The sequence below is a fragment of the Musca autumnalis genome, unplaced genomic scaffold (genome assembly GCF_047663935.1).
Source record: "Musca autumnalis isolate F117 unplaced genomic scaffold, ASM4766393v1 scaffold_1, whole genome shotgun sequence".
NCBI lineage: Eukaryota > Metazoa > Arthropoda > Insecta > Diptera > Muscidae > Musca > Musca autumnalis.
The window spans coordinates 330,390,585-330,403,691 of NW_027411644.1; the positions used below are offsets into that span (position 1 = coordinate 330,390,585).

A 13,107-nucleotide genomic window follows, 5' to 3' on the forward strand; every position below is an offset into this window, starting at 1 on the left:
TTTTCGGGAAGTTTTTATTAAGCGGGGTTTAGTAAAACGCGCCATTTAAGCTGACAATTCGATTTAATATCTATCAAATGATGTATTTTTCCAAAATCCAAAGTTTTGTGAGATAAATTGGATACAAAAAGCAAAAGAGTTAAAACTAGAGTTGGGCAATTGAACGATCTAGTTCCCTGTCCTAGTTCAAAAACGTATGAGGAACGACATACAAACTAACGTGTGATATTAAGTATACACAGTTTGTTCATACAAACGATCGGTGTCCATTGAATTCAATTGCCCAACTCCAGTTGAGACCAGTAATAGCTTATTTGCACTTATGAAGATTATCCCGCTGGATCTATTAAACCCAGTGGGTTAATCTTTACTGTTTGCATATATCATTGAGAGGATTAAAGTGGAAGTCGATTGCTTTTTGTTAAGGTTTAAAAATACATACGGCTATTTCTGAGTGAAAACGGATTCTTTAGCAAAACGTGATTTTTGATTTAATTTATTTTTTGCTGTGTTGAATTCTGCTGCTCCTCAGTAATACATTTCAGTATATTTTCAGATTTTGTTGTGTATTTATTTCAGCTAAAGTCCATATTTTGTTGCTTCAATATTTGAAGAAACAAAATGTTTAACAGTGGGCAATGAGATTTTGTTTGACCAAAAGTTATATCGCACCTTAAAAAAGACGAATTCTAAAAAACTATATTATAAGAAATACTCATTACTTTTTTAATATTGATCCATAACGTTTATTGGCTTTTAAAAAACATTTTGCACAGTGAGCTTAGACGCAATAATCGCTATTTAATATTATAAATAGATTTTTATCAGTAATTGTAATCTTCGATTTTCTTGTTTTTTTTTTTGTATTATTAATCGTAGTTTAAGATTACTTAAAAAAATTTAAGTCATATTTGGTAGTGGGATTCGAATAATTACAAATTTTTTCCAATTTTTTTTAAAATTAGTCAAGAATGTTTTTCCTTTATATCAGTGTGAATCATATGTAACTTTACAAAAAATATTAACATTTGTTTTGATATTTTATTTAGGAATTAATACGCCATACGGGCCAAATATCATCATTTTTCCTAAATGTATTTTGACATTATTTGAAAATTGTTTTCAATATTTTTCTGTATACTGTATATTCTCGATAACCCGGATACTCGTTAATACGCATAACGCGGTAATCCAAACACTACAAATATTACACTGTAGACTCGGTAATCCGGACACACGGCAATTCGTTTACCTCAATAATCCGGACACTCATACATTTTCCTCAATATTGAGTTATTTCTACAAATGGTAATTTGGTTTTTTATTGATAAAAAAATAATTTTATGCAAAATTTATTCGTGGTGGCCCAAAATTAACCTTATTTTTGAAGCTGCGAGCGAAGTGTGGTTTTTGAAAACATAAAATGCTGAATATGATTTGGCTTAAAAAGCTAAAATCAAAATGATGATCGGACTTAATCATCCGTGGATGTGAGGGACTTCGGTGAACTCCTAATTTCTCAAAGTATCTTATAACAGCTTAACTCGAAAGAGAATAAATTCAAATATCACTATAAAATGACCTTCGGCTTAATAAGGCAAAAATAAAAAAGAACAAAACAACAACAAAAACAAACAGAAAACGCGCAAAGGGAATTTTAAATAAATCGAACCCAGGTATAAAGTGTGCAAGGAGGCAGAACTTACCATTATACCACGGTCACACGGTGTTAAATTGTTCCTGCAAATTACGCCACAATTATCCATCAAAAGGAAGACTTACACCTTATTGAGAAATAGAAATAATTGATTCTGATGATGTCATTGGGTAAAGGTGCATAGAAGTCAGTTATCAGACTAAAACTAATCAAAATCTTAACATATACCCTAGACAGACGGCAGCGTTAATTTGCATTAAGATGTGCATTTAATTTTAGCCTGACAGACGACAGTTTATGCATTTACGAAACAGCTGATTGCTGTTTTGTTGTTGTTTGCACTGTATTTTTTTGTTTTCCTCGTGTCTCAGAGCATGATGACTATGCTCTCTCTCCTACATGAATATGGGCTTTCTTCTACGGTATTGCCATATTGAAATACCTAAATGCCTTTAAATTCAGTTTGATTTTGTGTATTAAGAATGTGGATAATGCACGAATTAATTTGAATTAAGGCAGTTAATGCAAATAAACGCTGCCGTCTGTCTAAGCTATTACAGTCTATTTTTTTTCAAATTTGTATTTATATACGACTTCGTTTATGTTAAATAAAATATTTATATAGATTACATTTTGAATTATTTATAATTTAAACTCATAATTGTGTGTTTTTCATAACTACTCGGTAATCCGGACATTTCGATATACTGTATGCCTGTTCCAGAACCTGCAAGAAGCTACTAATTTTTACTACGATAACAATTTTTCCTTTATGATATCGAAAGAAATAGTAAAAATTAGTAGATTCTTGCAGTACTGGAACAGACCATGTATTTAATATTGGTTGGGGATTATCACAAGGAACGTATTTTTCAATGAGAACAATTCAAAAATTTTTAAAAATTATCATAATGGAAACACTGATATACAAAGCGGAATCAAACGAATGCTCTTCAGTTTTTTATAAAAACCAAATTTTAAACGGATTCGATTGAGTACGAAATATTGAAAAATATTTTTTTACAAAAACTTGTAACGTGGTTTTGTCGTCGGCTGGGGTAAGCTCAGTCGCGTCCAGGGTCTCCATAAGGGCCCACTAAACCTTACGAAATGAGAAGACTAGTATTCTCCCTTTCCTGGGGGCTAAATCGGGGATTTATTGAATAAATACTAATTTACAATCTACTTGTGTTCAAATGCGATAAGAATGAATTCAATGGGTATATATTTAAATTAATAGTTGGCGTTGGATTATGCAGACTCGCTGGGATTTGGCAGCTGAGGAGCTCGTGTTGAGTTACCGGCTTCTTCTACGAGGGAAACGGTGTTGTTTGTGTTTGGTGTTCGGCTGTAGATGATCGGGAAGACGATGAATTCGGTGTTCGGCTACAGATGATCGGGAAGATGATGAATTCAGTGTTCGGCTACAGATGATCGGGATGACGATGTATTCGGTGTTCGGCTGTAGATGATCGGGAAGACGATGAATTCGGTGTTCGGCTACAGATGATCGGGAAGACGATGAATTCGGTGTTCGGCTACAGATGATCGGGAAGACGATGAATTCGGTGTTCGGCTACAGATGATCGGGAAGACGATGAATTCGGTGTTCGGCTACAGATGATCGAGAAGACGATGAATTCGGTGTTCGGCTATAGATGATCGGGAAGACGATGAATTCGGTGTTCGGCTATAGATGATCGGGAAGACGATGAATTCGGTGTTCGGCTATAGATGATCGGGAAGACGATGAATTCGTTGTTCGGCTACAGATGATCGGGATGACGATGTATTCGGTGTTCGGCTGTAGATGATCGGGAAGACGATGAATTCGGTGTTCGGCTACAGATGATCGGGAAGACGATGTATTCGGTGTTCGGCTGTAGATGATCGGGATGACGATGTATTCGGTGTTCGGCTGTAGATGATCGGGAAGACGATGAATTCGGTGTTCGGCTACAGATGATCGGGAAGACGATGAATTCGGTGTTCGGCTACAGATGATCGGGAAGAAGATGAATTCGGTGTTCGGCTACGGATGATCGGGATGACGATGTATTGGGTGTTCGGCTGTAGATTATCGGGATGACGATGTATTCGGTGTTCGGCTGTAGATGATCGGGAAGACGATGAATTCGGTGTTCGGCTACAGATGATCGGGAAGACGATGAATTCGGTGTTCGGCTACAGATGATCGGAAAGAAGATGAATTCGGTGTTCGGCTAGAGATGATCGGAAAGAAGATGAATTCGGTGTTCGGCTACAGATGATCGGGATGACGATGTATTGGGTGTTCGACTGTAGATGATCGGGAAGACGCTGAACTCGGTGTTCGGCTGCAGATTGCTCGGGGACACGATGGGTTCGGTTGCTGATGCCCGGGGACACGACGGCTTCGGGTATTAGTCTAGTTAGTCTAATTTCTACCATGCGCTACTGGTTTCTAACTACGGAACAGTTGACCCGAAAGCCCTGTGGAACTGCTGACCCGAAGGCCCTGTGAAATGCATCAACCACCACAACTTAATGTGGTAGCTTCCAAAATAATTCCCAACACTGGGCACCGAGGCGTAAGTTGGCGGACTTAGAGCAACCTTTTGTTCCAGCCCGTGTAGCAAACTCCCTGCAGTAGTAAGCTCGCCCGTCTCAAGCAATTCTGGAATACTTTAGTGGGCTGAAGTGCAGAGTGAATGACAATTATTCGCAGTGCGCGTCAAAATGGTAACGGCGAGATTGCACTGGTATTGAATTCTCCGTTGCGTTACATGTTAATACCCAACAGGCAGACAGATGTAATGTAGTGGCTGCTGCCTATTGAATGGCTGTTCAGTATGTCTTCAGTGTATTGGGTGGTAGCCGGTATTGTGTTGTTGTACTATGTATGTACGTGATAGTATTGTCACGTTACAAACTGGCTGTTAAATTTTTTGTAATTAATAGTAGTTTAATACAACAAAACATCAAGAAAATCGCAGAGCGCAATCTTTGATAAAAATTTATTTTAATTTATTGCATCCAAGCCCACTGTGAACATTTTTGTCTAATTTTATGCAATTTTCTATGTTTAAATTGTTGGTTTTCTGTAATATTTTTATCCCTTCAGATTTGGATGACAATACATGAATATGAAACCAAAACCAATATGGGTCCATTTTTTCCTATAGCCCCCATATAGCGGTTGCACCCGATTTCAGGTATTTTGAGAATTTTATCTTCATTTTTAGCCCGAATTAGCTATAATTTGGCATTTGGTATTCCCAATGGTGCAGACATTTCCCCACCAAAAAGTGTGGACATAGGTCCAGGTTTTGGTATAGCCCCCATATAGCGGCGTTTCCACCCGATTTCAGGTGTTGTGAGGATTTTGTCATCATTTTTATTCCGAATTGGCTGTAACTTGGCATTTGGAGTTCCCAATTATATTTTTTTATTCATGTTTTCTATTTTTGCTCACAATTTTGGTGTTTTCAGCACATTTTTTAATTTTGCAATTTTCAAAATTAACGAGCGCTGAAATTTTTTACACATCTGTCATTGGTCTGAACTTAGATCAAGTTCAAAGATGTATTTTAACGTTTTAGCTACATTTTCAGACCAAATTAGCTATAATTTGACATGGTAGAGGGTATAAAAAATTCGGCCCGGCCGAACGTAAAGCTTTTTCACTTGTTTATTTGTTAACAGTGCATCTCCAGTTCGTATGATTGTTACACTGTGCAACACGAAAATTATTAACCATATTCTGACACCGCAGTGTGATAGAACATCAAAAATGAGAAGACACGTGTCTCGCCGTTTTTCCCTATCTCATCAACTTTCGCGGTTATATGCCTCCAAAGATTTAAGGCTTTGATGTAGAAAGGGTCATTTAGTCAGGACTATATCTTCCAATCCGTTAGGAAATTTGAATTTATCTCGGAGGCAAAGTTGTAGCTCTTGTCTTAAAGAACAAATATTGTGAACACATATAATCCATCAAGCTTCATCTGCAAGGTCAAAATCGCCATGGTCAATTTTTTATTAAAATTTTTTCTCAAATTTTGTTATACAGCTTTCAAATCGATCAAATTTGAAGCAAACAACCAACTACAAAAATGTACCTCAGATCTCAATAAACATCTTTCTAGAATATAGGAACTCTGTAGAAATGGATCTTAATTATCAAAATAGCAAAACAATTGCGATTTTTATCCTCTTTTCTAGGATTCTGCTCCGTAGATATTAAACCATTCAAAATTCAAGACAACAATCAACCACAATAACGTAGCAAAGGCATCAATAAACAATTTTCTGGAATATGCAAAATGTCTATGAACGGTTCTTAATGGTAAAAATAGCAAAAATCTTTTGAAAATATCCAATTTTTATACTTTTTCTCCGACTCTGGTCCAAAAATACACAACCGCCCAAAAATTAAGTACACCGTCAACCACAAAAATGTACCTAAGATTCCAATAAACAACTTTTTAGAACATATGCAGATTCTTGGAATGATTCTTAGGGCTGAAATTCACGAACAATTAAATTTTGTTAACATTCCCCCTGCTCAGGTTTGGAAATAACAAACTGTTAAAAACTCAAGGAAATTTGAAAGGTTTGTTATTTACGGACCCGAACAGGAAAGAATGATCTAAAATAATTGAATTTTGAGCTTGAATAATTGTTCCTAGAATCTTCATATGTTCTAGAAAGTTGTTTACTGAAATCTAAGGTACATTTTTGTAGTTGACGGTATCCTTAATTTTTGGGCGGTTGCGTATCTTTGGACCAGAGTCGGAGAAAAAAGTATACAAATTTGACATTTTCATACGATTTTTTCTATTTTTACCATTAAGAACCGATCATAGACATTTCCTATGTTCCAGAAAGTTGTTTATTGATACCTTTGCTACAATATTGTGGTTGATTGTTTTTTTGAATTTTGAACGGTTTAGTATCTATGGAGCAGAAGCCGAGAAAAGAGGATAAAAATCTAAATTGTTTTGCTATTTTGACCATTAAGATCCGTTTCTACAGAGTTCGTATGTTCTAGAAAGATGTTTATTGAGATCTGGGGTACATTTTTGTAGCTGGTTGTTGCTTCAAATTTGATCGGTTTGATAGCTGTTAACAAAACTTAAGAAAAATTTTAAAAGAAATTTGACCAAGGCGATTTTGACCTTGCAGATGAAGTTTGATGGGTTATATGTGTTCACAATTTTTGTTCTTTAAGACAAGAGCTACAACTTTGCCTCTGAGATAAATTCAAATTTCCTAACGGTTTGGAAGATATAGTCATGACTAAATGACCCTTTTTACATCAAAGCCTCAAACCTTTGGAGGCCTATAACAGCGAAAGTTGATGAGATAGGGAAAAACGGCGAGACACGTGTCTTCTCATTTTTGGCGTTCTATCACACTGTGGAATCAGAATATGGTTAATAAAACATGACTCAAAAAATTACACACAGTGTTATTGATTAGAAGGATTTTAATAACAATCATACTCACTGTGGTCCCCAAAAATAATAGAAATCCCGTTGTGGAAAACATTATTATTATGTGGTTGACATATTACATTAGTATTAGTATTAGCCGAAAGTTTTCATAGCAATATTCTTAACCACATTGAATTCCCAGGTAAGCAAAAATACACATAAAAATGTTTTCTTTGTTTATTTTATTAAGAATTTAACAATGTAGTAGTTTTTCTCATTTTCCACATATCCTTAACACTGCGTTAATTATTTAAAGGTATACATACATATGTATATAAATACGTTTGCACGTGTGTGTATACTTGTTATTTATTTAAAATTTACCATAATACATTTGTTCATGGTGTTTATTTGGAGTCATGGACACATGGTTAATGGAAGCCCTTTCGCGATTTGTCGTGTCATCATCTAATGCATTTTGTCCATTGGAATCTCCTCTCAACAATAATCCCGTCTCTAAGTTGTTTTTTCCTAGCGGTGGCAACAAATGACCATGAGTCTGATGGAGATGTTGTTGCTGGTGTGAATCCATTTTGGTTCCTGCACCGCCTGTTGCATTGGAACCGGCACTTAAATGCCCATATGCCATGTTGAATAAAGCTTCAGGATCACATACGAACCGGTAAACATAGCGCTCACCATTGACCTTTTGCATGATGCCCTTCTCATAGTAGTAACGTAGGCTCCGTGACAATTTGTCATAGTTCATGGCCGGACGATTCTTCTGTATGCCCCAGCGACGGGCAACCTCTTCCGGTTCGATCAGTTTAAATTCCATGCCACGCCCCGTCCAAGCAATACAACTGGAGCTAATAGGTTAGTATAATTTATATAAAAAGTGATTTGCAAGAAGGTGATTCAAACTTACTTGGTGGTGGGCTCATCCAGAAGAGCAACCAGAAATTGCCACAGCTGCAGAGAACCTCTTCGTTGGCTTACGGTGTGACTGGTGGTTATGCCATTATTGGCCGCATATAAACTTTCCAATTTGAAATCAGAGTCCGTCGATGAAACCCCTGTAGATGAATCTACACAATTTCCCGATCTCAGTGTGTAGGTGGAGGATATTGCCGTATTATAGGGATTCTCATATTTAATATCCACCTCCGATGTCGTAGACACCGGAGTCAATGTCAGAGATGTGATATCCGATGATGTCCTCAAACCGTACGTCGACGATGAATTCTGTCCATTGTACTGGTGATGATGATGGTGGTGGTGATATACACTAGGCGGTGATGTCGAACTCAATACACCGGAATGGCTAAATTTGAATGCAGACGAATGATGGGGACTCAAATGATGAGGATGATGGTGTGGATTAAAAGTGTGATGGTGAGGATGATGATGTGGATTGGGAGTGTGATGATTGCTTAGATGCGAGGTAGTCGTTGAATCAGGATGTTCTGCTTTAGAAGAATTGTGAAAGTGTTGACCAAATTGTAGGGATGACGAAACGACAGAATTATTACAATATGAATTTTCTGCAATAAGATAGAAGAATATTTTTAAGTTAATTTAATTTTGGTTCGGATAATTTACGAAATTTACAGGTACACTAATTAATACATGTTTATTTTAATTTTGGATATGCTAATTAACGGAATTAACTCGCTAGCAATGAATTCCAATTGTTGCAATCCCTAAAGACCTTGGAACAATGGTTCAGTTGCGTGCCGCGCCACATGAAAAAGTGTAAGTGATGTCAAATTTTCTTCTGAACACACAACGGAGGAGTTGTACAGAGACCTTAAGTAATGCAAAGGAGATCTTTTGAAATTTTTTTATCCCCAAGTAAACAAAAGGGCGTTGAACGCCGTTTGCATCATAGCTTTTTGCCGGGTTAAACTTCTTCATGAGGATTTATTTGACGTATAAGCTGGGTTTATTGAATCCGGTAATATGTAAAAACACTATCAGTTGCAAATATTAGATCTAAAATAAAAACAAAAATTGTTGCAAACAACAACAGAAGAGATCAGTGATAGAACATAGTGGTATATAAAGCTGAAAACACATCCAACGTTTGGGTAATGTTTTGTGTCGTTTTGGCCGTTTTTACACTGTTCGGCATGAACAAATTCATTTAAAATATATGCCGGCAAACAGATCAACGCACAGAGGGGAAATTTGTGTTAAAAGTTGATCAAAAGCCCTAGAAAGCTCATTTATAGTCGGATTGATATACAATTTTGCACAAAGCATATCTTCTGTACAAGGATTAATCCTATAGAAAATAATGAAAATCGGTCCAGATTTGGATGCAGCTTCCATATATATTCGCATCTGATATGAGATAAAAATGCACCAAAATCACTGAAATTTGACATATGCAACCTGAACTAGCCTAAAAAAACATTGAGACAATTTTCAAACAAATCGGTTCAGATGTATATAGTCCCATATACATATGGTAATATTCAAAAAAGTTTTACAATCGTTGAAGTTGATGTTCACAATTTAATAAGTCGCGAACTGTTGATATATTTTATAAAATATGGATACATTTATATTAATTGAAGTGTTTTAGCCAAGATCTCATAACATGGACCATAACAATTAATTTTCGTGGAAGCTGCGTTGGTGGTAATATAAAAAAATGGGAAAAATGTGTTGAAGTAATCAAGTTTTTTTGTGTTCTTTCTTGATTTCTGGCCAATCCACGCAAAATTCAAACCTATGCTCAAAGAAGGAACTAAAGAATACCCATTGGGAAACATGGTTCTAGTGCATGACTTTTCGATATATACACTACATCCCACTAAAATCGATGCTGACATTTTGAAGTTTTGATTTCAGTGTTTTTCGAATTTTTCTTATAATTATATGGTGCAACTGGATAATATTTTCAAACTAGTTACAGGATTGTTGAACTCGCGATTCCACGTCGTTCGATGTATATCTCATGAGTGTGCTCCCTACAGCTTCCTAGAAATAGGAGCCCAAAGGCCAAAATTTGGTGCGTAAATTTTCTGAAAAAACCTATTTTTTTGCTTTAAAATTTACAACTGCCGTACAGGTACCCCTGAACCCCGCGTGATTTTAGTTTTTTTACGTGCCGGATCTAATAAGACCTTTCGCGTTCGAATCCATCCACTAAAACGCCGGATATATATACCTTGAAAGTAGGAAATTCTGCAAAAATATATTTTGACAATTCCGCGAATTGAACCGCGATTTTCTTTGATTATTTTTACATAAATGTAATCCTTTATACGCGATTATAATATTTGCCAAAAAGAGGTGTCACAAATTGCAAAGATTCGGGAGTAATATCCCTATTTATCCCAAAATAGAATGTGGTGGCACATCCGCAGTTCTTGACGAATCTGTCTAAAATCATTTATATTGACGTATTTTTAATAGGCGGCCATTGAAATCGGATGCACCTTATAATCATATGCACATCGCGCAATTTTTGCCCACTTGAATGTTTTTTGAATAGTAAGATGCAACTGATGGCACACTTTGGCCGCTGAATGAAACATGGGAAAATCCATGCATATTGATAGACATGGACTCCCTGTATCCGAAAAGCACATGCACCTCAAATGATTTAAACGGATTCGCGAATTACACGCTTCTTAACTTTTGTGTTTTTTCTTTGATTGTAATTTCAATATTACTCTCTACTTCTTATTTCTATTGCTTATCACAGAAAGCAAATATACTTTCACGATGACTAATTACTTTTTTCGTAGAAGTTTAAGCAAAATACTTCAGGATTTGGATGAAAATTTAGCGAAATAATGGAATAACTACCAACATTTATTTTTCAAATTTTTCGTATTTAACCAAAAATATATTTTTGAAATAATTTCCAACAATAAGTTTCCGTTCTTTGTTGTTGCTGTAATATGCAAGTTATAAGCGCGATCTTTATAATTTTGGTCTCACATTTTTTTACGCGTTGTCTAGATTCTTTACGTATTTTTAAATTCCTTTTTTAGAGATTTTTTGGCCTCTGATTTAGAATAAATAAAATTTATTCCAAGATTTCTTCAATATTTTTTGATTTTCCGCGAAAATAAAAATAAATTTAGCAAATATTTTAGCATCTACGGATAGATATCAAATGCTGCTAACGATTCATATATAGATGTTCTTATTACAGCACAATAGGAATTTTTAAATATTTTTTCTTTACAAGAGAGTAAAGCCGCATATAACTTTTGAGTGCAGCATCAAATTTTGTGAACGCGAACAGATTTGAAACCACGATTTTTTTCGTAACCCATGTACCAAAAATGGCGGATGTGCTCGCCAAAAAAGTTTTTAATTTTTTTTCTATGTAATTGTAAAGGAAATTTGAAATTTACCATATACATACATATTTCATTCCAAATTTTATTTTTTGAAACTTACTTAAATTCATGGTACAATAAGGAAGGTAGAACAGGTTCGAAAAAACGATAGAAATTCAACCCTACACGTATGCCCGCTTCCTGTCAGAATTGTTATACTGGCATATGCAACAGGTTGCCTTTGTTTGTTTGATATTTTTTGTCATTTTATCCAATTCGTTAAAACAGCGCGAAAATGAATGAATCATAAATATTTGTTTTCACATATACATCGAAACACGGCCAAAAACTTATTTTTAAATTAAGTTTGATAAATATATTTTACTACGGCTCTGTAATTAACGATTTCATTGCAATTCATTTTGAATCTATTTTGAAAACATTTTTAATATTTTTCAAAACAAACACATACACACACAAAATATAAACTTCACATTGACAAAAGTCGGTCACACTCAGAAAAAAAATTGAAATCAGATGTGAGCTCTGTTATACCTTTCTATTTATACCATGCTTAAATTAAATTTTTCTCAATTCACATGAGAAAAGCCGTGAATGTTTCTGAATAATGCACACATATTTGATAGGTGTTGGTTTAGTATGATAAATAAGAGTTCCGGTTATAAGGCGGAACAAAATTTAGTGTGAGTAAACCTTGCAATTCCATATAAAAATATTTCATAATTTAGTTGAGAAAAATTAGATTTTTTCGGAATGGCACAAATATGCGCAATTTTTTATGATTGAATCTGATATTTGAGACTCAAGCGCATAAAACATTAGAAGAAACTATGGTCGGGAAACGACGGGGAAATAGACTTTTTCACTATTGAAATTGTAGTAATCTTAAAAATTATCATAAAAAAATGTTCATAAAGAGGATATGTATCACCATTATTAAAGAGCAAAGATGTAAAATCAATCTGAAAATTTTAAATGCTAATCTTGTTCGGAGACTGTACAAAACAATAAATCTTGAAAAATATAAATTTTCGCGAAAATAATGTCATTTTAATGTTCACCTAATTTCTTAGTTTTCGAAAATTTACTTTTTGTTTTCAGTATTGCTGAGTTCAATCGACTGCTGCATTGAATTGGTTAATCTTACAAAGTCGAGGATGGTTATAGCAAATGTAGAAAAGAGTCTGGTTGCCGTTTATCAAAATTTTTTTCATAATAAACGATTTTCATATTTTGAGTTTTGAGCAACTTTAGGCCTATGTTTCCCCTCTGTGCAACGCTTGACTTTGGTGTCGGCGTCGCCCTGTTGTTGTTTTTTTTTCTCAACGCCTAACACAAAACTTTAAACAAATGTTGAATGTGTTTTCAGCTTAATTGCCAATTTGGAACTAGTTCATTGGCATCTACCTACGGTTAATGCATATAGAGAGTTAATTGGTTACTTCTGAGGACATCCCCATATACAAATTTAGAGTTGATTGCACTGTGAGGGTCCTAAAGTCGATCTAGTTTCTGTACCTTTGAGAATCGACTAGTTTTCGATACTGGATTAGTTCATCTAACTAGCGGGTATGTTTTTCCAAATTAGACGGCTTGGCAACTGACTCCATTAAATTTTTTATGAAAAACCCATTTAGGATTAGGTCAGAAACATAACAGCATCACCACAGCGTATGTCCATGTATTTTTTTCGCAACGTTCAGGTCGC

General features: G+C 35.2%; 1 protein-coding gene across 1 annotated transcript in view; it reads right to left on the reverse strand.

Moving 5' to 3' along the window:
• Positions 1-7,300: 7,300 nt before the first annotated feature.
• Ets96B overlaps positions 7,301-13,107 on the reverse strand; it is a 46,752-nt gene continuing 40,945 nt past the window's right edge. Inside the window, exons 6-7 of the mRNA XM_073964409.1 lie at positions 8,003-8,618; positions 7,301-7,943 (exon numbers count right to left, since the gene is read on the reverse strand). Coding sequence (XP_073820510.1) covers positions 7,448-7,943; positions 8,003-8,618 — 1,112 coding nt within the window. The 3' untranslated portion in view covers positions 7,301-7,447. The remainder of the gene's footprint in view (positions 7,944-8,002; positions 8,619-13,107) is intronic.